Source organism: Passer domesticus, chromosome 3 (assembly GCF_036417665.1).
Source record: "Passer domesticus isolate bPasDom1 chromosome 3, bPasDom1.hap1, whole genome shotgun sequence".
In the NCBI taxonomy this organism is placed as follows: Eukaryota; Metazoa; Chordata; class Aves; order Passeriformes; family Passeridae; genus Passer; species Passer domesticus.
In genome coordinates this window covers 90600424-90627711 of record NC_087476.1, presented here as the reverse complement: position 1 = coordinate 90627711, position 27288 = coordinate 90600424, and the positions used below count along the sequence as shown (strand labels likewise).

At 39.8% G+C, this 27288-nt stretch overlaps 1 protein-coding gene and 1 long non-coding RNA gene across 11 annotated transcripts; one reads left to right on the top strand and one right to left on the bottom strand.

The window, feature by feature from the left end:
* The first annotated feature begins 637 nt into the window (after window positions 1-637).
* Window positions 638-27288, top strand: RCOR3 (REST corepressor 3). 10 transcript variants are annotated; one of them, XM_064414315.1, is made up of 12 exons: window positions 640-893; window positions 1371-1427; window positions 7462-7539; window positions 9015-9067; window positions 10766-10927; window positions 11274-11398; window positions 12849-12945; window positions 15553-15771; window positions 17424-17501; window positions 18268-18325; window positions 23538-23779; window positions 24636-27288. In XM_064414315.1, the coding sequence occupies exons 1-12, from the start codon at window positions 752-754 to the stop codon at window positions 24822-24824; spliced, it is 1500 nt and encodes a 499-aa protein (XP_064270385.1). In that variant the 5' UTR covers window positions 640-751; the 3' UTR covers window positions 24825-27288. The 10 variants fall into 10 exon arrangements, with proteins under 10 accessions (XP_064270389.1, XP_064270385.1, XP_064270390.1 ...); XM_064414310.1 differs by having other exon boundaries at window positions 641-893; window positions 24208-24866; XM_064414311.1 differs by having other exon boundaries at window positions 643-893; window positions 12849-12927; window positions 24208-24866.
* On the bottom strand, window positions 17633-23223 carry LOC135297115 (uncharacterized). Its single transcript, XR_010359181.1, has 3 exons — window positions 22754-23223; window positions 20955-21021; window positions 17633-17677 (listed from the first exon to the last, which is right to left on the bottom strand). It is a non-coding gene; the product is annotated as an uncharacterized LOC135297115 (long non-coding RNA).

Genomic DNA, 27288 nt, shown 5'->3' with positions numbered 1-27288 from the left:
CACAGAACAAGCCAAACTAATACTCCATCTCCAGATTAAGCACCGTAACTGAGTCTCGGCCTGGAGCCTGTCTCAGCCCTTTTTTACCTCATAAAAGGTGAATATTTGAGACAAACTGGATGGTAACACCGCAGCACTTGGTAACGCATCAGAATTCCCTTCAGAGGTAAATAAATAGATCACTTTTTGAATTTAGAAAGAAATACCAGCAGGGGTTCGCACATCCTGTGATTTCAGCGATGTGACAGCACGGGCTTTCCCCGCCGGGACCGGCCCTGGCCCCGAGGCGGCCGGCGCGGGCTGCGGCCGCTCCCCGAGGCCCCGGGCCGGGCCCCGCTCGGTGCCGCGCGGCCGCGGCTCCTCCCGCCCTCGCCGCGCCACCACCGGGGCCGCCCCCCCGCCCGCCGGGATCCCTGCGCCGCCGCCGGGAAATAGTCCCCCCGTCTGCTCTGGGTCCGCTAGCCGGGTGAGCCCCGCGGCGCGGCGGCGGTCCGGGAGCGAGAGCAATTCTTTCTTCCTTCCTTCCTTGGGCCGCGCCGCCGGCACTCCAGCGGCATCCCTGCCCCTCGGCGAGATCCGGCCGGGCCGGCGCGGAGGGATTCCCGGCGCCGGGGGAGGGGGGGCGCGGCGGGCGGGGGGAGGAGGAGGTGCCCGAGGGGGGCGGGGAGGGGGCAACATGGCGGCTCCGTATTAACTTCCCCCCCCTCGGCAGCCAGCGCTGCCGCCGCTCTCCCCCGCTCCCAGCCCCGGCATGCCGGGCATGATGGAGAAGGGCGCGGAGCTCTTGGGGGGTAAGAGCCGGGCAGCCCCCAACGGCGCCAAGAGCAGCAGCCCCTCCAACGGGCACTACTCGGAGCCGGAGAGCGGCGGCGGCGACAGTGGCGACGAGCACGGTGCGAGCCTGGGGCCGCCCCGCCGGCGGCGGCAGGGGGGTGGCGGAGGCGGCGGGAGGGGCGGTGAAGCGAGCCGAGCCGCCTCCCCCTTGCCGGTGCCGGGGCTCCGCCGCTCCGTCCGTGCCGCGGCCGCGCGTGTGCGGGGCGGGGGGGCGGGAGCGCGCGGCGCGGCCCCGCGGCTGCCCCCGCGGTACTTAACGATGGGGAGGGAGTGTCTCCCGGGAGCCGCCGCCGTCCCCATTGTTCCGCTGGAATAAACTCCCCCTTCCGCCTCCTCCTGCCCCCTCCTCGGCGGTCGTCGGGGCTTAATCCGCGGCGGCGGCGGTGGGCGGGGGGTGGCGGGGGGAGGAGGTGGCTTATTCCGCACGGCCGCGGCGGGGGCTCCGCCAGCCCGCCCGCCCGCCGCACGGCGGGAGCCTGGGACGGCGCCCGGGGACGCTCCAGCCCTTAATTTCTCTTCCCCCCTTTGCCTTGCAGATGTAGGAATGAGGGTCGGAGCGGAATACCAGGCGCGCATTCCTGACTTCGAGCCCGGTAAATGGCTTTTCGGCTGTAACCTGACATCTCCGGGGCGGGAGGGCTGGGCTCGCCGCCGGGGCGGGCTCGCCCGGCGCTCCCCGGCGGCGGCGGCGGCCACGGGGCTCTATTTACGGTGCTTTTGAGCCTTTGTGTCGGCGACCCGGTGCCGGCGGCGGGAGGCTTGGCCGGGGCAGCGTCTGCGCTCCGGGGGCGGGGGGCTTCGCGGTGGGGGATTCTCACTCCGTTATCGGCCGCATTATGTGCATCCGGCGGGAGGCGGTGAAGCAGAAAAAGCTTGATTTTCCCCCCCTCCCTTCTTCCATGTCCTTAAATCCATAACCATGAAAAATATTTGACGAGGGGTGATGGATGTTGTCGGGCAAGGGTGGGAAGTGATGCGCCCTGCCGGAAGCGGAGCAGACCTGGCTGCTGGGTGGAAGATGCGCTCGGTGGGAAACTCCTGCTCCTGGTTTTGTGTGCTGTAGTAGCCTCGTTGGCCCCGCCGTGGCAGGCTGAGCCGCTCTCCTCCGCCTTCCTCGCCCCCCCCAGCCCCGCCCCGAGGAATATGGGTACGCTGGCATAGCCTGGTACTCGGCTCCAGCAAGTTAATGGCTAGAGCTGCCGTGCCTTACTACAGCGAGCAGGGAGAGCGCGGCAGCGGGCGTGCAGCACTTCTGCTGTGGCGGTCAGATGAAGCCTGCCCGCTCTCCTGCTCTCCAGGCAGGCTCCGTGGGTGTGGGGTGATCCCTTACCGGAAGGGGATTGCTCTCGGGGTGCCTCCCAAGGCTGCAGCGAGCCCCTCTGCATGGGCGCAAGTCCCCACCGGCCAAAGAAAAGGCCGGGGGAAGGAAAGCGCGAGGGTGGGATTAGATGAATGCGTGATCTTGGCTTGAGGGAATGCCTCTCCCCTAGGAGGGAGAACGCACTCTGTGTCTTTGTTAATAAGGCTAATTGTTTGCACCCTCTATTTTTACACTACCTACATAAAAATATACACGGATAAAAATGATTCTAACCTCCAGGCTGGATTTGCTTTTCCTATAGGCCACTTAAATTAGAAAAACACCTAGTGTTTGTTTTTCTTTTGATTAAAAGAACTCTTCAGCCCTTGTAGGACAATTGAGGTTCTGTGGTTTCAATTTTGTAAACTGTATATGCAATAGTAGCATTACATTAGTAACTACAGAACTAATTTTATGCTCTTCTGTAAGCAGACTTTTTAGAGCTCCTAAGTGTTTCTGGGGGTTGGTATTCAATTAATGCCTCTTTCTCCAGTAACTGGGATTAATATATACTCACCCAATCAGTTTCTTTAATAATGGAGATGTTTCTTTAATAACTCCTGAGTTCGAGGCATAATGTTTTATTATGAGGTATTATCCTTCTTGGTGTGTGTATTTTGTTTATTAGGGCAAGAAGGTAGTGATTTATTTTGGAACACCCTAAGTCTCACAAAATAAATTTAAAATTCCATCAAGTTCAAAAGTACAGCACTTAGCAAGTTAACAGATTTTTTTATCTGAGGAGATACCAGTGAGATCTCATTCTTTCATCTCTTTGGTTTTTTGGTTGAATTTTTTTTCTGGTGAGTTTTGAGGTATAATTTCTTAGAGACAGAAGTAATGAGAGGCAAAAATCTGTGCCCTTACAGGTATGTTTGGGTTACTTTTTTATAGCAAGTACTGTAATAAGCTCCCCTTTAGTTCCAGGTTTGCATATATGGACGTGGCACTGTATTTTATTATCTTTGATTATGTTTCTTCATGGAATTGTTCTAATGCTTTTTTTTTTTTTAGGGTTTATCAGATACAGTACTCAAGAGTACTGCAAATAAACACACACTCTAAAGTTTAAGTCCCTTGAAATAAATAGGTGGGAGAAGGGAATCAATGATGGATAAAAGTAGACATAACTCTAAGACACAAAAGTCAGCCCTAATAAACCTACAGAATACTAAAATGAGTGGAATAATACCAGTCCTTGGATTTCACTTAGCCTGTTTTGAAAAATAGCCATAAGCAATGTTCTACAACAATAGTGAGGAACAAAATATTCATGATTAATGTTGTGATGGCAGTAAACTTTTTTAAAAAATCTAGTTTATGTATAAAGCAAGATATATTTTAAAGAAAAAGTGCCACTGTTTCTCAGTGTCTCATGGAAGAAGTGGATTGTGGTTGGAAGTAGAAATTAGGCAAAGTTCACTTAAATATACTTTTGCCTCCTCCACACCATATTACTTTTACAAGCAAGCTTTCAGACAGAGCTTAAGAGAAGTAGTGTTTTTAATTGTCACCAGTATTACAGCAATGAGAGCAATTTTGTCACTGCAAGAAACAATTTTAATAAGTAAACTTGGTTTTTTTACTTTATCTAATTTGCTGAGTTAACATACCATCTCTTCCATTCAGATTTTTGTCTCCTCCTCCTGATTTTCCTATAGGATTTTATATTGTTGGTGAAAGTTTTTCTGCTTGTGCTTTCTGACCCACTTATAGATCTAATGGGATGTTACAAAGCTGGTATCCTTATATTGTGGGTTGTTTGCATTCTTTTGGACATCACAGTAAATGCACCACTCTGTGTCATTCACAGAGAACTGCTAGAGGAGTTTCATTCTACTTAGATTTAGACTTCACAATGGTTTTAGTATAAATTTTGCCTACTTAATGCTGAAATACTTAATTTCCTACTTACCCTCTTTTCAGGGATGGAGTTGAGTCTGTCAAGAAGAATGCTTTATACCATTTAAAGTCACTTAGGAAAGCATTTGTCTCTATGTCTTTATAACTTTTCTCTCTCTAGTCCTCTAATAGGAAAACAGGCTTTTTAAAATTGGCATTAAATGGTGTGGGGAAGGCTTAGTGTTAAGCAGAGGAAGATCTATTTTTTTGCTGGAAACCAACATACTTTTAAATTGCCTTGCTGCCCTACAATGCCCTCACTGTGTCTTGCATGCTTCTGGATGATCACTTTGTTCTCAGTACCTGGAATCCTGTATAGAGCTGCACCAGCTGTGCATACCTTACTTCTCATATGAAGCTGCAATTTAGAGAGGGTCAGTTTGCTGCTCTGATTTCCCTGTTCTGGAAGTGGTGCATCTTCAGCTGGCTACATTTCCTAACTGGGACTGGCAGAGGGGTGCAGCAGCTGAACTTCAGAAGCCTCTTCCTCAGTGCCTTGGAGGTGTGTTTTGGGGAGAGGGAGACTTCTTATTCTTCAGATGTAGCTCTTGGTCCTTCTCTTCCTTACTGGCTTGCAAGTCTTCTAACACACTTTGGTTAATGTGTTGCAGGGTATTTCCAGGCCCCCTCCCTTGTAAAAAAGATCATTTTGCCCTTGAGGTGGAACACAGCCTCTTTGGGGGTTAGGGCTGCTTTCTTGAGTGCTTGGGGCGCAAAGGACAGGCAGGAAGTTCCCAGGAAGGTAGGTCATGGTCTTAAGTTTTAGTTTTCATATTTTTCAGATTCTGTGCTGCCTTGGTGTGTAGCTCTGAGTTTCATGTTAAGCGTTAGTAAGTTCTCTTCACAGGGTAGTTAGACAAAACAATCCTTTTCCAGCTTGAGAACCAAGGATACAGGGAACCAAGGTTGTAAGCTTCAGGCGGCCCAGAAAGCATAAACAACAGTAAATTGAAGAGAGCAAACAAGGAGAATGGGACTTCATAATCTGAAGCTGTAATTGGACAATTAACTTCAATATGTAAATGGACCAAAACTTATAAAAGTGTGAAACCTGTTGTCCATCTTGTGACCATTTTGGGTCTGTCTTGGGTGTAGCCCTGGCCAGGCTCGTGTACTGCCCAAGGTGTATCCTTTTAAGGCCTTTGAATAAATATCTACTTTATTCTTTTAGCTCTGTCTAGTGTCTGTTCCAGGTCAGCCTCTCAAGGCATCAGAGATGGAGGGATTCCTGTCCTACAGCTAGGGACGTCCTGTGCTGAGGTCATGGTGCCTTCCTTCAAGCTACCTGTATGCATCTCATTATTCCTTTGTCATCCTGGCTTCTGGCAGTGTGAAGGTGCCACCTGAATGGAAGCAGATGTCTGATTCCTTCTGGGGACACAGCACAGCTTTGAAAAAGGATGTTCTGGTGGTTGTTGCTTGTTGTCATGTGAGGGTCACACCTCATTAGGGGAGTGTCACCACATACATGATCTACTGCAGGCACAAGAACTCTGAAACTAATTTTTTTTTTCTTTAATACTTGAATATTCAGTATCTGGTAATATCTATGATATCCAGTTGTCTGCAGGTATCTTAAGTTTAGACATTTTTTCCTCTTAACCTGAGACACTAATACATTCTCTAATGGTCCTGCTTTCTCCTCATCTTTAGTTAGAATGAAGTGCAGGATAGTGGTCATTTACTCGTGACAAGAAAAATGTTGTGTCTGTAACAGCTTGCCCTGCTCTTCATGAAGTCTTGACTTCCTAATGGCTAAAAATGTCATGCTTTTTTATTCTGAAGTGGAATGTTATATTAAGAAATTTGTTCTCGTATACCAAAAACCTTTCAGAGTTTACTAGCGCTTATGCCTTGAAACTGGTGCTTTGAGTGTATGTACATTCTTAACCTGTTAGGGAGTTTATGCAGCATTGAAGTTATCTGCCTTCCACATCTCATTTTGGAAAGGCACAGGAGTTCTTTAATTAACTGTTTCCAAATTCACAGTTGTGATGGATCAAGATTGCACAGATGATAGCAAATACAAAACACTGCCAAACTGAAGGGGGAAGAGCAACAAAACATACTACATAAAGGGAAAGCACTACACTGTTCTTTTTTTCCAAAGCACTGGGTTTGGTTTTTTGTTTGCTTCAAACAAGATGTAGAGCCTAAATATAAAGTGCATAAGCTTAAAATGGAGTGAAAAGTTACTTGTTTCACTGAATAAAGAAAGCTGTTCTTTTCCAAGAAGGATGCAAGGATATTTCCTCTGAGGGTGATTACTCAAGGGATTCATACTGATATTAGATGTAAATCCAATTGTTGAGCAATTTCTTAGCAAGGTAAACTGTTGTAAACAAATAGATTGTAAGGGGCTTTATGTTTTAGACTACATTTGTGAAATAGTAATGGAAAGTGACTCTGAATTAATGCTTTTACAGTACCAGGGAGTTTTTCTTTACAGCATGTTTTCAAAAGTCATATGCTCTTATTTAGTGCTTCAGTGCATTGCATCGGTATTCCTCTGTCCTGATAGTTTGGGTAATTTGTACTGCTTCCCTTGCTGTGTTGAGGTGGGAGTAAACAAACCAAAACCAAAAATTACTTTTACAACTAACTGCTTTCTCCAGCTGTGCAATTTGGTTGGCTATGAATATTAAAATCAGAAAATTAGAAAAATCAAAACTAGAGAGAGATGAACAGAATTGTTTCTGGCATAGTTGTTCGTATAGTTTCTTCTTTAAAGGGATCAGGGATGGTGACTGAATTCTAGCTCTTACCTATTTTTGTTTGTTCTAAGGAAGCCTAACTGACCACAGTAGATCCTAGTACTCCTATGATAGTGATAAATGTTAGAGTACTATTGGACAATCAAACTTCAGGAGAACAAAGTTGCATCCTTGCCAACTTCACAGGGGGTAGATTTAGATATGAGGAAGAAATTCTTCACTGTGAGGTGGTGAGGCACTGGAAAAGGTTGCCCAGAGAAGCTGTGGATGCCCTGTCCCTGGAAGTGTTCAAGGCCAGGCTGGATGGGGCTTTGAGCAGCCTGGGACAGTGGAAGGTGTCCCTGCCCATGGCAAGAGGTTTGGAACTAGATAAGATTCCTTCCAACTGAAGCAATGCACTTCAGTGGTTTAATTGTGGTAACCAGGATACTGTCTAATATTTAGTTGTACTTGAACATCCTAAGAGTAGTGTTCTGATTCAGCCATTTGATATCTTAAGGAATTAATTGTGAATTAATTTCCCCCCCCTTCTCCTTAGTAGCTGGACTTCTTACTGTGGTTTGCTTTTGCTTACACAGTAAGCACAGTCACATAGTTGTTCTCTAGTCATAGTTATTAAATAAATACTGAGAGTTACTTGTTTTCTTACAGGTGCCACAAAATACACTGATAAAGATAATGGAGGGATGCTTGTATGGTCTCCATATCATAATATTCCTGATGCCAAGTGTAAGTCCTTGTCTGCTTAGGAATTTGGGTGCTTAAGTAAACTAAATAATTGTTTCTGGTATGCCTGTTTGCTCTTTATTTTACACACAGTGAAACTACAACTAATTAAACACAAAGCTGCTTTTTCTTTATTTAGAGAACTCCAGTTAAAGATAATCTTCTCTTATGTTAGTAAAGTCTTTGTTTCAAATCATACTGCCTATTTTCTATTACCATCATCTGTGAAACCTTTAGTTATTAATTAAAGAATGAAATATCTGAACATGAGGAACTTGCTGCTTTAAATTCCTAGGAGAAGGAGTTGCAGTGGATGAATTTGGAAGAGATTTGTGGAGGCCCACTTCAAGGGGAAATTATTATTGCTGTCACAGAAGGAAAAACCAAGTATTTTTTGCCTTTAGGAGTGACCTGAAATACAGGAGTCATCTGCCTAAATGTGATCAGTTATCTGTTTAATCTAATTCAAACCTGTCTCCTGTGGTGGAATTTCCCATATATAATATAGAGGAGTAAACTTTGAGGATGCAAGCATGAGAACCTCATCCTCAGGACAGTTTCTATCTAATACCAGTAGTTAGAGATTTGTGTCCCTCTATGTTTGAGGGAATGCACCTTCAACTACTGCAGAACAGTTAGAAATAAAATACACCTGCGATTATTCAACACTTTTTTCATTCCTTTAAAGTATAATTAACTCTTTGCAGCAACAGTGCATGGCAAGGATATCCCTTGTCCATTTGAAGAAGGAGGATATCATTATTTCCTTTTCTTGGTCATACTTCCTTTCAACTATTTAGTTGCCACTTAATTTTGAGCTCTAGAAGGTGAATAGGAGAAGGTTTTGTTTAAAAATAAAGTGAGACTTCAAAATTATGAAAAGTGTTCAACTCAAAGCTGGCTCTATTATTGCTAAATATTATTTTTAATGTTATTCCTTAATTTTGTTATCTAATTATTGATTTTTCATACTTAATATTGAAAACTGACTTTGTGTCATAGTTAAAATCGATATTGGGCAGTGAAAGCTATAGTAATCTGGAGGATATACATAATCATTAATGTAGGATCTCCTTGCTTTAGTTTTCAACATGTTTGGGACTACAAGCAATAGAAGTAGTTCAATTTAAAACTACCCCAGGAGGGAGTTTCAGAAAGGCATAGCCTTTCAATAACCAGCTACTCTCTGTTTTAAATAAATAAATAAATTATGAGCCTCTGTGGGTTTGTTGTAGTAAAAATGTGAAAGAAAGCAAAATTAGCTTGCATAAAAAGTTTAGAAAATTAAATGTTCAATAATGGTCAGTGGGTTTATTTATTATTAATAAAGCTGTGAGTCTATTTAATATTTTGGGGGATCTGAGCCTATGCAGTGTGTTAAAGCATGGGGAGACTGTTTCCCCATGTTAGATGGCTAATTCTGTCATAGAGCAGAGCTAAAAGTATTAAAGAGTAATTCTGACATTGCTTTGTTACAGTGGATGAATATATAGCAATAGCAAAGGAAAAACATGGATACAATGTGGAACAGGTAAGTGCTGTGGAATGAGTGCTCATTTAAAGGATTTTTTTAATATAAAACTATAACACAACTCTTATTTTTCCCCTTGATTACCATTAATTGACGCTGTTTCTCTTCAGGCACGGCAGCAAACACTGCAGTTAAATGGATCTGCATACAGTTGTGGTCTGGATTCTCTGCAAAAGATTGAGCTCTTTGTTTTCATGACATGCTCAGCTTGTAATGTGCACTTTTGAAAGGTTTGGTATGTTTCTTGATACACTGGGCATGTCATGCAATTGTGTGTGTATATGTAGCTAAAGAGTTTCTTAGGGAAGCAGCTTACAAATTTAAAGTTTTACATTAGAATGCAAATATGGTACAATTTTGAACCATTAAATGAAAAGGTTCGCACTGAAAAGATTTCTTTCATATTGAAAAAAACCTGCAAACCAACCTCAGTTGAGTGGGTTTTTTCAGAGGCAGGAGAACAGACTCAAGTTTTAGCTCTGAAAGTAACAAACAAGTTCACTTTTTATTTAACAGCCTTTGGTCACCATTCCTTAAAAAGTAAGGATAAACTTTGCTGGTCTGCATGTTCTATTGCAAAATTCTTCATAATTTAACCAATCTATGTAAAAGTGAGATTACCTATTGCATACAAATATTTGCTGTACAATTGAAAAGAAGTTGTATGATCAAGTTTTGGAGGATGGAAACTTGCTCATCAACTGCTGTCTGACAAAGAGGCTGCCAGTGTTACAATGTCCAGAATATACCTGTGGTTTGGTGTTACTACTTTATGCCTTGACTTCTGTTAGGCAGGAGGAGGAAATGATGGATCTCAAGTCTCCGAGAGATGGCTTTCCAAAATAACTTCTGGTACAAAACATTTGTAGACTCCTCACAATGGAATAGAAGTTCTCTTTGCAAGAGATGCTTGTCACTTGCCATTTTAACAAGAGCAGAGGTTTGCTGTGTTCAGGTTGTTAGAAGATGTGAAATCAGGGGGTTGGAGAGATGCCTGGTGATCGTGTCTCTTCTGTATGATTGAAACTGAGTGCCCAGATCCCATGCCCGAATCTTGGCATCAAATCTGCCTGTGATTCTCTGGCAGAAAGTCCAATGAGCATAAAATCCTTTTAGACTACTGAGAAATGAAATTGTATAAGAAAGTATATTTAAATTTCCATTCCTTATTAGGTGCACATGACAAAGTGGCCATGCTGTTATTTGTGGATTGGAGAGTTGTACAAAGACCACTCTCACTTTGAACTTTCAGACTTGCATTTTCAATGATTCTCTGGCTACTAAAAAGTATTTTTATTTTAAAATATTAATACTTAAAAGTATTTTTATTTTCTTTCTTGAGTGGGCTGGTAATAAAGGCCTGTAAGGAGCTGTTTAGGTGATGTATGCTTGTAAAGTAAGAAAGCAGGTCAGATTTGAGCCTCTCAGCCTAGTTCAAACTGCTCTAGAATTACTGCTGCCATGCCAACCTTAAATTGTCTGACTTTCATACCATTAATAAAGTATAGATGTGCCCACTCTCTCCAAGAGAATTTTGTAACCTATAGTAAATAGCCAGTAAAATTGTAAATACATTTTGAGAAGGGATTCTGCTAGTCAAATTTTATTTCAAACAAATAAATTGCCTGTTTTTATTTAACTTGTCTCAACGTTTTAGAAAATTGACTAAATCCAAAGAGGGACTATTTCTTTTCAAAGGCTCTCGGCATGTTGTTCTGGCATAAACACAATATTGAGAAGTCCCTTGCGGATCTCCCTAACTTCACTCCTTTCCCTGATGAATGGACAGTTGAAGATAAAGTCCTATTTGAACAAGCATTTAGCTTCCATGGAAAGAGCTTTCACAGGATCCAGCAAATGGTAAAGTAATATTTTAATCAGAAGCATTAAACAGCTCAGATGCACTAAGAACAAAGGCTCCTAGTGGGCTAAAATTTCATGTTGATTTCTGTGTAAAAGCTTCAAGAAGAACATTGAATATAAGATATAATTTAATTTTATCATGTCTCTTGGACGTACAGCTTTCTCACTTTAATGAAAAGAAGCCTTCTTACCTTTTTTAAAATGTGTATGAAATACATCCCTCCTTTCAATCTTACCAATGCATTTAAAATATTGTGTAAAGATGGGTTATAAACAGAGCAGAATTATAATTCTGGGTGGAATTTTAAATTTTAAATGTTAATCTGTTGATGAATTCTTCTAGCTCCCAGACAAGACCATCGCAAGCCTTGTAAAATATTACTATTCTTGGAAAAAAACTCGCTCTAGGACAAGTTTGATGGATCGCCAGGCTCGTAAACTAGCTAATAGAAATAATCAAGGTGACAGGTGAGTTTTAATGTTCTTAAGTAACTAACCAGAGACTGAAACCTTCCTAAGTAGAGATGTGGAGTAATTTTTAACCATTGTTTCAGTGTGAGCCATGTGTTTTAGATGTGAAACCCTGTTGTGCTATCTCTGATTTTAGCAAGGGTTTTGGTACCTGTGCTTTAAAAACTTCATCACTCCAGTCTATGTGAGTTGTAATAGGAGACAGGAGTGTTTTAATGGATAACTGTAAAAACAAGGATTTAAATCCTAAAGTCTATTACTGCCTGTGCAGGAGAGTGTTTTGCTGGGGGGGAGGCTGTGTGGGATTGTTTTTGTTTGGATTTTTGAGCTAATATGGAACTACAATTGAAAGCACAACCACTGTAAAGAGCTGACGCAGTTACAATGCCTATGCATTGTTTTATAACGAAAATTTATACGAAGTTGTTTTTTAGAAGACTTACAACTGCTGTCAGAGAGAATTAGAGCTCAGAGTAGTTTTGTTGTCTTGCATAAAAGGGAATAACATTTCTCACAGTTACTATAAAATTAAAATTTTATTGTGCTCAGTATACGTAATAATTAACTTACACTTTTTGAAAGGTGATATGTGTTGCATGTATAAGTAAGATAACCTATGTTTAAATGGGAAGCTGTGATTTTGTATCCATAGAAAATTGCTTAACTGGAGCAAAAGGGGTCTTTTTAATTATATCTTAATTTCAATAACTTCTGAAATCTAAAGTTCATATGCTTATTTAGTGATCCTATTTCTGAAAAATAGCAAGCTAAAATTAGTTTGCTTTTAAAATAGCAGTTTGGAGGGTTTTGGTAATAAGTAGAAATTTTAGTTTATTTTTGCATTAATTAATTCAGAAATTACATTGTCAGAATGGCTGGATTTGGCTCCAAATTGACTGTTCTCTTTTTTAACCTTTTCTTTGATTTAATTCAGTAAATTTCATTTCCCTCCCCTAAATTGCTAGATTTTAAGCACATTGGTGAAAAGGCATTCCCGTGTTTTCCCACCATGTGCTCTGTCCTCCCCACAGCCTTCATCAAGGGTTTATTCACCTGGTGCAGTGGTTTGAAAATTGGTCTATTAAAACTAATGGGGCAAATTAAAGGTTATTTCTACCCTTGGTGTATGGTTGGCCACGTAAGTGTTCATGCTGGCACAAGTGGTTGAATTGAAGAAAGGTGACACCAAAATTCTTGGCAGCAGCACCAGCACTGCTTAAAGTAACTTTGAAACTGTGGTTTAGGATTGCTTGTTTATCATAATAATTACTAGAATTTAAAGCAGAAAATCATGCTTGTAACAGCTGTCTTTTGAAAACTACAGATAATTTTGAGATGCCATATACTCATAATAGAGAAATTAAAGTAGATATCTCTTTCTGGTGCATACTTACATTTGGGTTTAAAAAGCAATGAAGTGACCACCTTTTTTATAATCTGTCTTTAGTGATGATGACGTAGAAGAATCTCATCCAATGGATGGAAATGATAGTGATTATGATCCCAAAAAAGAAGCCAAAAAGGAGGTAACAGATAACTTAATGGTGAATGTCAGTTTGTTTGTTTTCAGTGAAGGTGTTACTGTGAAGAGTGAGTTGTAGTACAGAGGTTTAGGTTTCAGCCAAACTCCCAGGGTCTTTAAATAGTCAAGATCCTGATGACTTCTCATTGAAACAGAATTGTATATGTTTTTGCTATTTTGTGGCTGTAAAAGCGTCTGTCATTACCTCCACTGTGTCCTGAGAGATCTTCAAGTTTTGTAAGAGATGTATCCTCTCACAACATAGTAAAACAGGTTGTTGTATTTGCCCTCCTTCAGTCTTGTTAGTATGTTTACAGTTTTACTGGTTGTGAATTATTTGAATCAAAATGTTCTTTGAACTTTAAATTACATTTTTCAAAGAACAGCTTTTGTTGTTTGTTCAAAGCCACAATGAGGTGATGCATTTCAACTAATACATGGTTTTACTGAGATGCTTTCTACTATTAGATGTAGAGGAAAAACACTTTTGTCCTAATGAGCACTTACTGTTAGCTTTACAGATGACTGCTGTGTTCAGGGCATGTTCAGGTTTTAGGAGTTTTTGGAGTTCTTTTTCTAAACATTAAGCTATCTATGAACAAGACTAGTGTGTGTTTAGTTGTTTCTTTGATCAACTTTAAGCATTTGTGATCTTCCTAAATCAGCCAGCTCATGCTTCTCAAGAGTGAGAGGAGAGGTTATGCAAAACTTCAGCACTCCCATGAAGTGGTATCTAGGATTATGAATAAGACTGCACTTTTCATGAAAATAATATTGAGTAAGAGACTGATAAGTTTAGCTTCTGTTCTGAGCTTTGTGGTGACCTTCAATGTATCCCTTTATCTGCTGGCCTTGGGGAAAAAAAGGACAATTATCCCTTTCAGTGAAAAAGTTTGAGATTACTTTTTTAACATGAGGATGTTTTATAGTACTTGTAATGTCACATGGTCTGATAATGTACCTTTTTACTTTTTGCTGTTCTAACAATGTCCCTGCAATATAATGATTGGAGTTCCTTCCTTAGCCATGTCTATAATAAGGGCTGTTTTGCTCAATTTTCTCGGTTATAGTTTGAATCATGACATGCAGTCCAGAATGCAAGTGGTGTGTTGATAGACTTCTAGGAAAAGGATGGATAGGTTTTTAGTTTCTGATAAGCTATTTGGATCTGCACAAGATAATTTTGTGATCTAATAGTTCTGGTAGGATTTGCATACTTTCACTTCCTAAGCAGAATATAAACTGAGTAGGCTGCTTGAGCACACAGAGTAATAGGAACTCTGTTACCAGATAAAACAAATATAACCTAAGCTCTCTAACTTGGCAAGACAAAATTATGAGAGAATATTTTCACTTTAAATCCAGATTGAACACACAGGAACTGCAATTTAATACTGAAAGAGCAACGCAGAACCAAAACCCAAATAAGTATAAACAGGGCAGAAGTAAATTTGAATTTTTTACATGTCAAAGGTGTAATGTTCTACATCAATTTTCTGGGGAAGAGCACATATCTTAAGTGCTTTTAAGGTGGCCTCTATGAAGTCTGTGGGCTGGATTATGTTGTTACATTAGCTGGGGAAGAGAATGTGGCACAAGGTCAAGTGTAGTAAAACAAGACTCTGTTTGCTGCTCTGCACTACTACTGCAGAAAATAATAATAATTATAATAATAATGGCTGCTGCACTTGGTTTTGCAGTCACTGTGATCAGATGACCACCTCCTCTTAACATGCAAGGATGCCAGCAGGGAGGAGCAGTAGGGAGCTGCTTGAAGTAGGAAAAGCCTGAATTCCCTTTCTGTTCTGGTACTAAGCATTCCTTTGAATTAGAATATCCTTGCAGAGAAAGTAATTTTTGTGTTCTGCTCCTGAGCTATAGAGAAACTACTCAGTTGCTCTGAGGGAGTCACCTACGTGCAGAGGATGTTTAGGTGCCCATACATACCAAAACAAAGACTTAATTTCCTCTTTGCCATTTCTTTCCTTTCCAAAGAAGCAAATAATTAAGGCCCAGGTTTTCTAAATTACATAGATTTTTATAATGACTGCAGGGGTATGTCTGTTCTCTCGCTTCCAAATTTCAAATCGGCTCCTCCCCAAACCAAACAGTACAGTCTTTTTCTGGAGAGTGCTTACAGCAGGGAGAAATGTAATTTTGCATTCTTGCCTGGCCTAGTTGACTTTGTCATTCTTCTCCTTTAGTACTTGCCCAAATTCTTCATATCTGATCAGAAATAAATGTATAAAGTCACTGATTATTTGTTTTAAAAACAAGATACATTCATGTGTATTACTTACCTTCTGTATATGTAAGAGGTCCAGAATGTCTGCCCTCTGTCACAGTACTGAGATTTCTATAACATTTACTGTATTTGTGGCCATATTGAAAAAAGTTTGGAAAACTGACCTTTCTTAGAGTAATGCAGGCTTATCCAGCAGATGACTGGTGTGCTCCATCAACTCATCTGCAAGACATAGTTGGATACTACATGCAAAGGAGGATGTTAGCTTAAGTTTTATTTGTCATAAATATGACATTACAATGCTATCTGATACGTCATTCTTTTTAGTAAAGCTGTATACACGATACTGTTATTCTTTAATGATTTATTTCTTGTAAATTAAAGGGCAATAATGAGCAGCCTGTTCAGACCAGCAAAATAGGTCTGGGTAGAAGAGAGTATCAGAGCTTGCAGCATCGCCACCATTCCCAGCGTTCCAAATGCCGTCCACCAAAAGGCATGTACCTGACCCAGGAAGATGTGATAGCTGTTTCCTGTAGTCCCAATGCAGCCAACACAATTCTTAGACAGCTGGATATGGAACTAATCTCATTAAAGCGACAGGTACCATGGGTTATTGGTCTTGGTTTTGTTTTGTTTTGTTTTGTTTTTTTTCATCTCAGATTGTTCTGATTGTAATGGTTTTGAAGATTATCTGTGAAGATTCTGAAACTTCTTTAATGTGAGTCTTCCTCGTTTTGTTCCACAGTTATCACCACAAATGCTGGATAGTAGCTGCTCTTCAGTTTTGTTTTTTGCGTTCATCTGCTCTTTTGGATAAAATGAAGCAAGATTACTTTTTTTTTAAAAAGGGTAGCATTAAAACAGTGCTACAGATTTGGGGACAGGAAAAAACAAAAGTTACATTTGGTTTGATTTTTTGGTTTTTTTTTACTTTGTTAGAAGTATTTGTTTGAAAAGTGAAAATGAGACCAATGGAGCAGAGGAAGTTACATTTGTTATGCTTTAAATTGTAGCTGTTTTTCTGGATGTCCTTTCCCACATATTATGAAAGTATGAGAGGTGTGTGGAAGTCATGGACCTAGTTATTTCTCTGTTTGAATTGATAAGTTTTCTACTTCTTATTAAATTTAGAAGAGCTTTTTAGTCTTCACCTTTAAGAGGAAAATTGCCTGCGTCCTTTGCATGAAGAAATTAAATTTTGGCATTTAAAGTTGAAACATGTAATTATTCAGCTTCTAAGGGTACAGTAGTTATGTGCATGCTTGCTGTCTAGGAGCGATGGGGCTACAGAGTCAAGGCTTATCTTCTGGAATTTTTGCTTCCTTGTAGAGCTGCCATGTTGCAAACTCATGGAGTGAATAAAGGGGTTTTTTTCATGGGGTTTTTGCTCCCTTATGTTCTTTTACAGGAGAAATAAGCTTCTTTCTGTCACAGCAGGACTCTGGGGCTAAATAGCATAGGTGGGTTTCACTCTTTAGCCTAAGTGTAGGTGAGTTTCAGCCTTGAGGTTGTGTTTGTCTTTTTTTTTTTCTTTTTTTTTTCTTTTCTTGCAGTGATCTCAGAGATGCAGCCTTTGGAATCTCCCACTGAGTTGTCTGCTTTTGTGTCCATACTTAAGAACCCTTGTAATAGCTGTGCACCATAGTATGCAAAACTTTTCTTGACTATATTATGTGCATCAATGTCAGATTTAAATGGTTCATAGATATGTATATGTACAGTTTGGAAGGTCTGTCCTTTTTATAAACTAAGAAATAGTTAAAATAATTTCAAGAATCCCCCTAATTAAATTATAGTGATCTCAACTCAATGAAAGCATCTGTCAGAAGGAACTAACTGGAAACATCTCATTAATTTATTTTTTTTTTTAGAATGAAGAAGTTAATAAGTTAATATATGCAATACATCTCACATGTCCAAGAATGAAGTTTTGTATCTAGAGTATTCTTAATTCTTCAAGAACCTATGCATCCTTATCAAAAATTACTTGTTATGAACAGCTTTTAATATTCTTGCAGACAAATTGTTCTTTTGAAAGACTGGCTTAATTTTTTTCTCCATAGTAAACTGATGTATTTTGTTTTGGATTTTTAAAGTTTTCTTTTGAAACAGTTAAAAGTAGTGAAGCCTTAAACCGTAATATTTCTCTTTTTAACTTAGGAGGTACACTTGTGGCAATCCTAGTGAAGATAAATGTGTAAAGTGACCAACTTTCTTTGTGGAGCTGATTAACTTTGTTGTTTTTGACCAAGGTTCAAAATGCTAAGCAAGTAAACAGTGCACTTAAACAGAAAATGGAAGGCGGGATTGAAGAATTCAAACCTCCTGAGGTAAATCAGAATAAACACTGAAACCTGTGGCCTTGCACTTACATTAGTGGGAAGCTGCAGAAATGTGTTTGGCTACAGCCTAGTGTCTGCAGCTTAAACAGGATCCATTAAATTACCTGCAGGGGGGAGTCTGGCTTCTTTACAAGAAATTGGTGGTAGGCACTTTTTTATGGCAACTGGTTGAAAAAAGAAGCAGAAAAAACTGAAATGTCATGTCTGTTCACAATAATAGGGAGCTGAAATTGAGCCCTGATACTTGGGGGCTTTTTGGATTAAAAATAGGTAATGTAGATTGCCAGTAATAAATGGTGTTTTGTGTGAAAACATGACTATATATACATTTTGTCATCTAAAATGAATGATCTATTACTACTAAAGTTCTGGTTTTGCTTGTTATAAAGGCTTGGATATGAAACAACATGAATGCAAAATGCTCTAAACACAAAGTCCAAATAGTTTAGATAAATATTACTATAAATTCAAATTCTGTCTGCATAAAGATCATTAGCTTGTGCATAAGTTATTATATATCTGATACTAAGAATTACAATAAAACAGAGGAAAAACTACTGGCATAGTTTTAAGCTCAAATCCATCACTATTTCCTCTGCGTGAAAACAGTCTTAAACTATAAATTTATGGCTTATAAGCAAGAGGTTTTTACCTGTTTTGCAAACTGTAGTGCAAGTAAAACACATTGACTCAGATATTTTGCAACTGTTGAAACAATTTAATGATCTTTGTGCCATTTTTCTAATTTTAATAGTCTAATCAGAAAATCAATGCCCGTTGGACCACAGAAGAGCAGCTTCTTGCAGTACAAGGTATGTTAATAGTAGTAGCAAGTTGAAATCTCATGCAAAGGATTTGAAGAGGTGATTAGGCTTATATTTGTATTTCCCTGTAACGCAAAGCTAAACTTTATCTGGTCACCAGGAAAACAGTAAAACTATTGAGAATATTTAGGATGTTTATTCAAGCAACATGACACTAGGCTTTCTGTTGCCCATGTTAAATTTCAAAGAGAAAAGCTAAGCAGGATTTAACAACTGTATTAGTACCAGAAAGTCCCTTCAATCATCTTCTAAATCACTTTACATGAATTTCTCTAATGTGGAAGACTAAAGCAATAGTTAAACTAATAAAATTTCAAGTATTTAAGACATCTCCAGTATCCTAAAGTAGGAAAAAGCAGAAGTAAATCTGCTTTACTGTTGCTTTTCTCTGTTAATGAGGAAGTAATGGGCAGGTATCTACCCATCAGGCCTTTTAAGAGTCTAACAGTCTTGACTAACAGTCTTACTGGGCTAAAACCCCAGCATTTTCTGGTAAGCTGTTCACACAGCTAATTTGCATTTATTTCATTTATATGAAGAAAAACTGTCTCTTGTATTAGCATGCACTGCCAAATCAAGGAACATGTAAGGGAAATATCTGGAAATGCTGTCTTGAAGGCATATATTTACTCACTTACGTGGATCATCTTTTATAAAGATAACAGCTCAGTTACATCTGAGCTGTTATTCTGTATTCTTCACCTTGAAAATGAGAGACTGAATTTTAGTATAAAGTACTCAGTGAATCAGGATGTCAGTGTAAAGTTGTCAGGTATGCCATACCTGGTACTTACTTATTAGTCAGATGACTGAATCTAAAGTTAGGTTATTTCGAAGTGTGAATGGAAATGCTGTAAGACATGGAGAGTCTTAAATCATGCCTTTCAACTTACATGCTTCAGGCTTGGATTTGCATTTCCAAACTGTCCCCTGTACTAAGTTCATTCTCTCACTAAATTGCTTTCTCTCACTAAATTGCTAAATATTTCAGTATTTTGTTCCCAGATGCAGCTGAAGGATATGTCTCTAGTATGATAGACTAGTAAGTAAAAGGCTTGCTGGAAGAGGGGGAAAAACTCAGAGTCATTATGCCTGCCTTAGAACGAAAGAAATCAAACCATCTTGCCTTTTCATAGTTTAGTTATTGGAGTTCTCTCTAAGCAACAGCTTGGGAAGTGATAAGAATACGGTCAGTTTTTGTTAAGCTATGACACTCTGTGACCAACAAGACAAATAAACTAGAGCCTGAGCAAAAGAGTGAGGGTTGGTGGTGACTCCTTGGAGAGGAGATCCAGTCTCCTGGTCTCTAGAGATGGTTCTGTGTTTTGTAAAGGCAGTCAGCCTTAAGGAGGGGGTGAGCAATCTGGCTTTATGGAAGAAATCTGTTTTCATTGACATGTGCTTCTTACATGTATTGTTTCCTCTGTGGACCCTTTCCCTTGTCACTGTATAAAATGGACATGAGAGACAATCTTAATGACAAGAATAAAGTGTTTTAAATTATCCCTCCCTTACTTACTGCTTGCTCTCCTGGAATGAGAGTGCTGTCTCCCAACCCTCAGGCTAAGGACCCTGATTTCTTGCTTCAAAGCAATTCCTTGAGGTAGTAGACTCTAGGCATGAGGGAGACATGCTGTGTTTTTCCTTGGCTTTGTTTTTAGAAGGTAGCCACAGCTGCTCTACTAAAAGCTTCCATAACATGCATTAGGCTTGGATTCGAAAGTGGACTTGACATGGGAACATCTAGTTCATACACTTTAAAATAGATTTATATCATTAAATGTATTGGTATATTTTGGCATATGCTTTTAATAATTTTGCAGAAATCACAAGCATTAAGCAGGTAGGTGGCACTTACATGATTTGTTCACTTGAATTTGGACAATAACTCTAACCAAGGAAATTGTAAATATAATCTGCAGTAATAAAATTTTGGTGCTTTTTGTAAACATGAAAAAACTCATTATCTGCAGGCTAATCTCAAGGGATCGCCAGTAACTAAGGTTTTCTCATTACCTCTTCCTATCTTAAAATAGGGCTCTGTGTAATCTTAAAAGCAGTGTGTGGTTGAGGACTCAGATTTACAATCTCTGAGCCAATATATTCACAGTATAATTTATCAGCTAACAGTTTCAGCTTTGAATAGTTGTTGGATGTAATGGGCTAGTTCATCAGTTAGTGTTCTTAAATTACAAACTTTTATGTAGAGAAATGTATAAGCACGATCATATTTTCAAACTAAGATCTTGGTCGTGAAAATGCAATTGCAAAAATGTTTTAACATTGTTCAAGACAACTAATTTGCCTTGAAAAGCTGTGCATTACTTTCATGGCATTGCAGGGAAAAACAGTTGGGACAATCAGGATCTAACTCTACATAAGATAGTTGCCAGGAGCACTGTAATCCCATCACAGTGGAACTGCAGCTCCCATTAACTATTTCTGCCTTGTTGTGGTGGTGTATCATATTGCTTTGCACCCTGATTAATATTGTGTTTGCTGTGCTGTACAACATGAAGCAGTGTAAACAGCATCAAACTTGGATTTATGAGTTTCTCCAAGAGAGACATTCAAGATAAAATGCTGTAATCAAGAGCATGCACGTGTTCCAGTGTACCTTTGCAGCTGGATGAAGTTCTGAAGAGCTTGAAGGATTCCTGTGAGCTGGGCTGCTTTCAAATGAGCTGAGAGAAAAGCATTCATACATGGGAAGTGAGGCTATGCAGTCATCCTTTTTGAGCTTCACTTTCATCAGCCTAATAAAATTATTGAATAACGGTTTGGGCATGTGAGAAATAATTTGGGGGTATTTAGCACTGAATTTGTATAAGGATGCAGAAGAAATGTGCACCAGTTTTACAGGGATGGTGACTTGGCAACAGCTCTTAGAGATATGCCATCACCTTATACATTAAAGTTTTATAAACACAGTGGAAGTTCTCCATTTCTTACGTGGCTTGAAAGGCTTTTAATACGTCATTGTAGTGGAGCAGTAGTAATAACATTGAAAATAATCCAAAATGAGCAGTGCTATGTGTAGCTAAACTAAGGAAATTTTATTTCAGTTAGGTTTTTTTTAAGAGTTGGGTTCCCAGTGACGGCAAGAACACCTTGTTTTCAAGCTGTTTGCTTGGAAATAGGCTTTAAGACCTTATTTTTTGACCACTTGAGTTGAAGATAACCAACAGGCTCAGCTGTTGTGCAGATTAAGGGAGGAAAGAAGTGTAGCCACCATAGTAACAGAAAAGGCTGAAATCACTAAAAGTCTGTATTAGTTTTCTAACAGAAATGTGCTTTGTTCTTCTGGGCACCTTGTTCACTTCATTAATTGTACAGGATGTTAGATATATGGCAGTGGACATTTCATGTTCATTATAAATCAGTAAGCGTGGTAATGGTAGGGCACACAAAGAATATTAAAATACTGGAGGCAATGTTCTGTGGGCACACACAGCTTTTAAGGAGTACAGCTGATACCTTGTACAGCTGATAAAGCACAGAGCTAAATCCCTGTCTTTGCTTTGCCTGGATCCCTGCCCTCCCACGTGGCTCTGAAATCTTTCCAAGGTTCCTGCAATCAGGAGGGTTGTATTCTTTGTAGGCCCCAGAAAAAGATACTAAATGATGTAGCTGGGCTCTTGACAGCTGAGACATCAGCTTCAGCTACAGAATTTGTTACTATCCTAGAGGTGAACTTTTCTTTTAAATTGCACGGAGTGTACATTACCACATCAGAAGTGCCTAATAACAGGGAAAGTAGAAAGGAGCAGAACAAACTGAAGGTCACACTCTTAACAATTAAGTTGAAAAGGAACATAGCTTTCAGATTTGAAACAACTCTCACTTTCTGAACGCTTTGCTTTATTTTCTGAAGTGAGGCATGAAATCAGGCATAAATTTCTTTTCCTGTAATGAGAAAGAGTGCCTGTCCTCTAAGAACTGTAATATGTTCTGAATGAGTTTAGCTATCACAAGCTTCACAGGAGAAGTCAAATTGTAATCCACTCAGGCATAACTGACAGCAAAAAAAGTCTTCTGTTTACTCACTCTGGAACAAAATAGGTTTATTTCTTCAAGTCTCCAAACTTTCTGATACTTGTCTTTAAAAATATACTTTGTGCAGCTAAAAGCTGTGTTCTAGGAGGTGGGAGAGGTGGAGGATTTTTTTTTTCTTAAGCAGGAGAGGGGAAGAACTAGATACATAGCCTAAGTATAACAAAATATATATAATTTTTTTATTGTAATTCAAATTTTAAGTTTAAAACTATGGAATTTTACACTGTTTTTTTATTGTATGCAAATGTAGTTTTAGAAGTATTTAAAATATATATTGGGATTTTCTTTTGAAGTGCTCACAAACAAAAGTGACTACTGATGTCAGTACAAAAGTAATGAAAAGAACAGTGCAAAGCTCACCTGTCCTGCTGCTTACCAGTAGGGGATTTAAGCCTGGAAGCTTTTGCTGGGCCATCTTATAAGCAGACACTTGTAGCTTAAATATATTTGCATTCTCCAAGGTGGAGAATGTGAATGTAAACCCCCAGATTTTTCTACCCAGTTTGAATGGTGAATGAAAGCTTCAAACAGGCTTTGTGAGGTGAACACTTGGCAGTGGCTCTGTGTAGCCTGAGTAGAGCATGTCACAAGTGCAGAAGTGAGCAGGATATTGTGGTTACAGAGCTGTGCCCCCTGTTCTGCCCTGTGCCACTCCTGCCCCACTGGGAAAGAGCCATCTGCATGCAGCTGGTGTGGAGGGAGCCTGTAGGAGCTGTCAGTGTTTGCCACTTGATATTTCCAGCATTTTATTCTGTTTACAACCATTCACACATGCTCAGTCACCCCTCCTCCCCTCTTGAGCTGGTCTTGAGCTTCTGCCCCTACTGTTAGCACACTGAAAGATTCACTCTGTTTGTCAGAGGCCAGATCTCTGTGGTTTTAGGTTGAGAGGCTTGGTGAGTAAGCCAGGATCTTTTAAGAATGGGTAATTACTTCTTAATAAAGCTCTTGATTTGTATGTTGATAGCTGTGCTATTAAAAATTACTTTGTTTTAATGGAAATTGAGGCCTTCTCCTAATTGAGAAGTTCTCCTAATTAGCGAGTCCTCGGTTTGCAGGTCCCATAGGTTCTCTCTATAAATACATCACACGTAGCTGTGTCTGACTGATTCTTCACAGCTATGTTATTTACTTTGCCTTCCAGGTGTCCGAAAATATGGTAAAGATTTTCAAGCTATTGCAGATGTAATTGGCAACAAGACTGTTGGCCAAGTGAAGAACTTCTTTGTAAACTACAGGCGTCGGTTTAACTTAGAGGAGGTATTGCAGGAATGGGAAGCGGAACAAGGAACCCTGGCTTCTAATGGTGATGCTTCTGCTTTAGGGGAGGACACAAAAAATACTTCTAATGTGCCATCAGGAAAGAGCACTGATGAAGAAGATGAGGTGTGTTTTGTGTACCAGAAATAAGTAAGCATGGGTTGAGGAACAGCATTTTATTTAGTGATAAAATCTAAGGTTAACTGGTGTGGAGTGGCAAACTGCATTCTAAAGAATGATGATGAGCTTGCATAGAACTTCAGCCAATGTCATTAACCATCTGGGAGCAGGACTGCACCTTTGATAGTGACGATCACGTTACTGTTTTACTGTTAAAATACACTTCTTGTTCTAGAAGAAGACTTGCTTTGTAAATATTTTTAGTTCTGCTGTCCATAATGTTTTGGTTGGTGATTTCTTTTCAGTAACTTCTCAGTTCTTTGGTTTTATTTTTTTAAATGCTGTTTCCTGTGTAGTGGCCAGTGGCAGCCCAACTGCGTGACGTCCTGGCCGGGACGGCCGTTCACACAGTCTTGTCTTTGTCCTTTGTGCAGGCACAAAGCACTCCGGCCACTCAGTGTTTAGGCCCTTCACCTCCAGCACACGCATCTGCTCCAGCACCTGCCGCTCCCATGGCAACTCTAAATCAGCCGCCCCCGTTACTTCGTCCAGCACTTCCCGCTGCTCCTGCTCTGCACCGCCAGCCCCCGCCGCTCCAGCAGCAGGCGCGCTTCATCCAGCCGCGGCCCACCCCCAACCAGCCTCCCCCCCCGCTCATCCGCCCAGCTAATTCCATGCCTCCTCGCCTCAACCCCCGGCCCGTGCTGACCGCGGGCAGCGGCCAGCAGCCGCCCTCGCTCATCGGAATTCAGACAGAATCCCAGTCCACTCTGCACTGAAGAAATAAAAGCAGAATTATGTTAACTCCCACATTTGAAAAATTGTATCAATGTACTTTTTTTTTTTTTTCCAAATAATGAAGGGGAGAAAAGACCAAGCCTTCACAGGGCAAGCCTTCACAGGTATCAGACCAGTTTTCCAGAGGAGCGAGCTAAGAACTAGAAATGGAACGACGTCAATGACCACCTGTATAAAAATATTTTTATGCCGAAGACTTGTACAGCAGAACAATGCCTACACTCCAGCCCTCCTCTTTATGAATAACTGTTGAAGGAAGCTAACTACTTAAATGAATAAATGTTCAACACACCAAGATTTTGTTTAACTGATTTTTACTCTATTTATTTTATTACAGTTCTTTATAGTCAAGCATCTAACTACAGGAAAGTAGTCTGGCAAATCTAGAAATAGATAATATTGTAGGAGACTTAAATGTAGTGTTGGGGTTTTTCGTGTGTGTGAATTTTTTAATTTTTTCTTTTTTTACCTTTTAGTGAAAGAAAATTATGGCTTTAGGTTCAGAATGTTTGGCCCTGTTTAGATAACAGTAGAAGCATTTCACGTACTTGTGAAATGTAGGTCTTCTCTCCATGTTTTCCTCAGAACATCTTAGCTTGTTTTAAAAGGTACTGGCTTATTAAATACTCCTCTTTCAGAGTATTCTGAAGACTCAGTGAGCTATTGTACCAAATTTATTAAATCTCATGCATGTTCTACTCATAGAATTTAACTGGAAGCAGGTTTAACTGGAGTCCAGTTTCTTGCTGCAGTCTCATCTTGTGGGCTGGGCAGGACAGAGTGGCAGCAGTTTCTGTCACCCAGAGGGATGACAGGACAGGAACCATCTAGCAAGAGGTATTAATTTAATTTGTTATTCCACTAATTTTTCTAATATAAGTACAGTAGAATTCCATTCCTCTGAGAATGACTGCCTGCAGTTCGTGTGTGTTAGATCACTGATATCTTGCTTGAGCACTAATGAGGGAAGTGTAGAGGCTGGTGGTGCTGGTAGTGTATCATGAGAGTAGTTACCTGCTACCCAACCCTGTCTTTTAAGTGTTATCTCTTGGCTCCTGCTATATTTCTGGATTACATGAGGTGAAGGTATTGGGGGAAGTACAAGGGTGTTTGTTTATTTTATTGACTCAGTAAAACCTGCATATAGATATTAATATTGCTTCCAAATTACAAGAGTTTGAAAGAAATCATTTCACTGCGTTCCCATCTGAAACCTTGATTGATGCCTAGTAGTCTTTAAGGGTGTGGGTTTTTTTGGTTTTTTTTTTTTGTAAAAGCAGATACCTCTAACCTCCAAGTAAACCAGGCTCCAAATATGAGTAGCACTGTTTGAAACTGTGTGATTTTAATTAAGCTATTGAAAAATAATGCATTCTTGATTATGTAATAATATTTATGTTGACTGACGTACTATTTCAAAAGGTTTTTTTGCTTGTAGCTGAAATGGTGTCTAAAAGACTTTTTAACTCCATTTTGTTTTTAACTAGATTTGCCCTTGACTAAAATGAGACTTTATGCAAATGGAATGTGCTCTCCCTAGGATTTTTTTCACAGATAAATTAGATGGTCTAATGATCAGTTTAGCAGCTAAATAAGGTCTTTCTTTTATGTGCAAAGGGAAGTTCTTGTGCTATCAGATTCTATTTAATTTGAAAATTAATTTCTAGTATTGAAGTTTGATAGTTGTAACCTGAATTGCAGTTGAAGTGTTGACCTTTATGTTTTAGTTCTTCATTTTAAAATACTGTCAGATCAAACTTGAGAGATTTTTCTTTCTGAAGAGCTTTCACTGGTGTGCTGAGGTGTTGTACAAAAGGACTTTCTTACAAATTTTATTTTGCATCAGAGTAGGTGCTTAGCCACTATGTAAGTATCAGATGATCCCATGTCTAAGTAAAGCAGAACTTTAAAACAAGCACCAAGGAATTAGTGGTCATGGAAACTTGTGTTCTGGGAGTCATGAGTCTTTAGCATGCCCTCATCAGCTGCACACAAATCTGGCTGCTCTCTGGTCTTTAAAACGAATAAAAAACCAAGATGGTACATTTTTACAATTTAGTTGTTAACGGTGGTAAGATTCATCTTCAGAATTTTTTCTTTCTTTTCTTTTTCTTTTTTTATTTTTTTTTTATTTTAAGCATTGAGTCTCCCAGGTGTGTGTATTGTACATCTGCTAATTTTTGTCTTGTCTTTTGTCAATAGAATTCAGTGTGCAGAATGTTGGGTGTTACAGTACAGTTGGCCACCACCAACTGGTACGAAACTGTTCAGTACATTGTAATTCCGTTTAATCTTGTTTGAATATTCTATAACTGGGCAAAGGTGCTGTATTTGAAGGGGGGAGGGAGGGTCAGAGATAGGTAGGGTAGTATTTCTTAATTTACCTACACTGTAGCACACAGTAGGGAACTCCTAGCATTTGTAGTACTAAATAAGTATGTACATAGCAAAATGTCTTTATTGTGTGCTTTTCAGAATATGTGCATACAGTTTGCACGTCCTGTTTTGGGGGGTAGGGTTTGTTTTAAGCAGTGTTTGCCTGGAGAGTGATATGCTTGCTGCTTAATCAAAGGATTAAAGTTTCAAAGAAATCTGTGTCTTCTATTTTTATGTACCTTGTAATGGTCTAATATGTTAGGGCCCTTATACTGTGATTCTCTTCTAAATTCATTTATATTTTTTTAAAAATTAGAAATAAAATTATACAATGGTGTTGA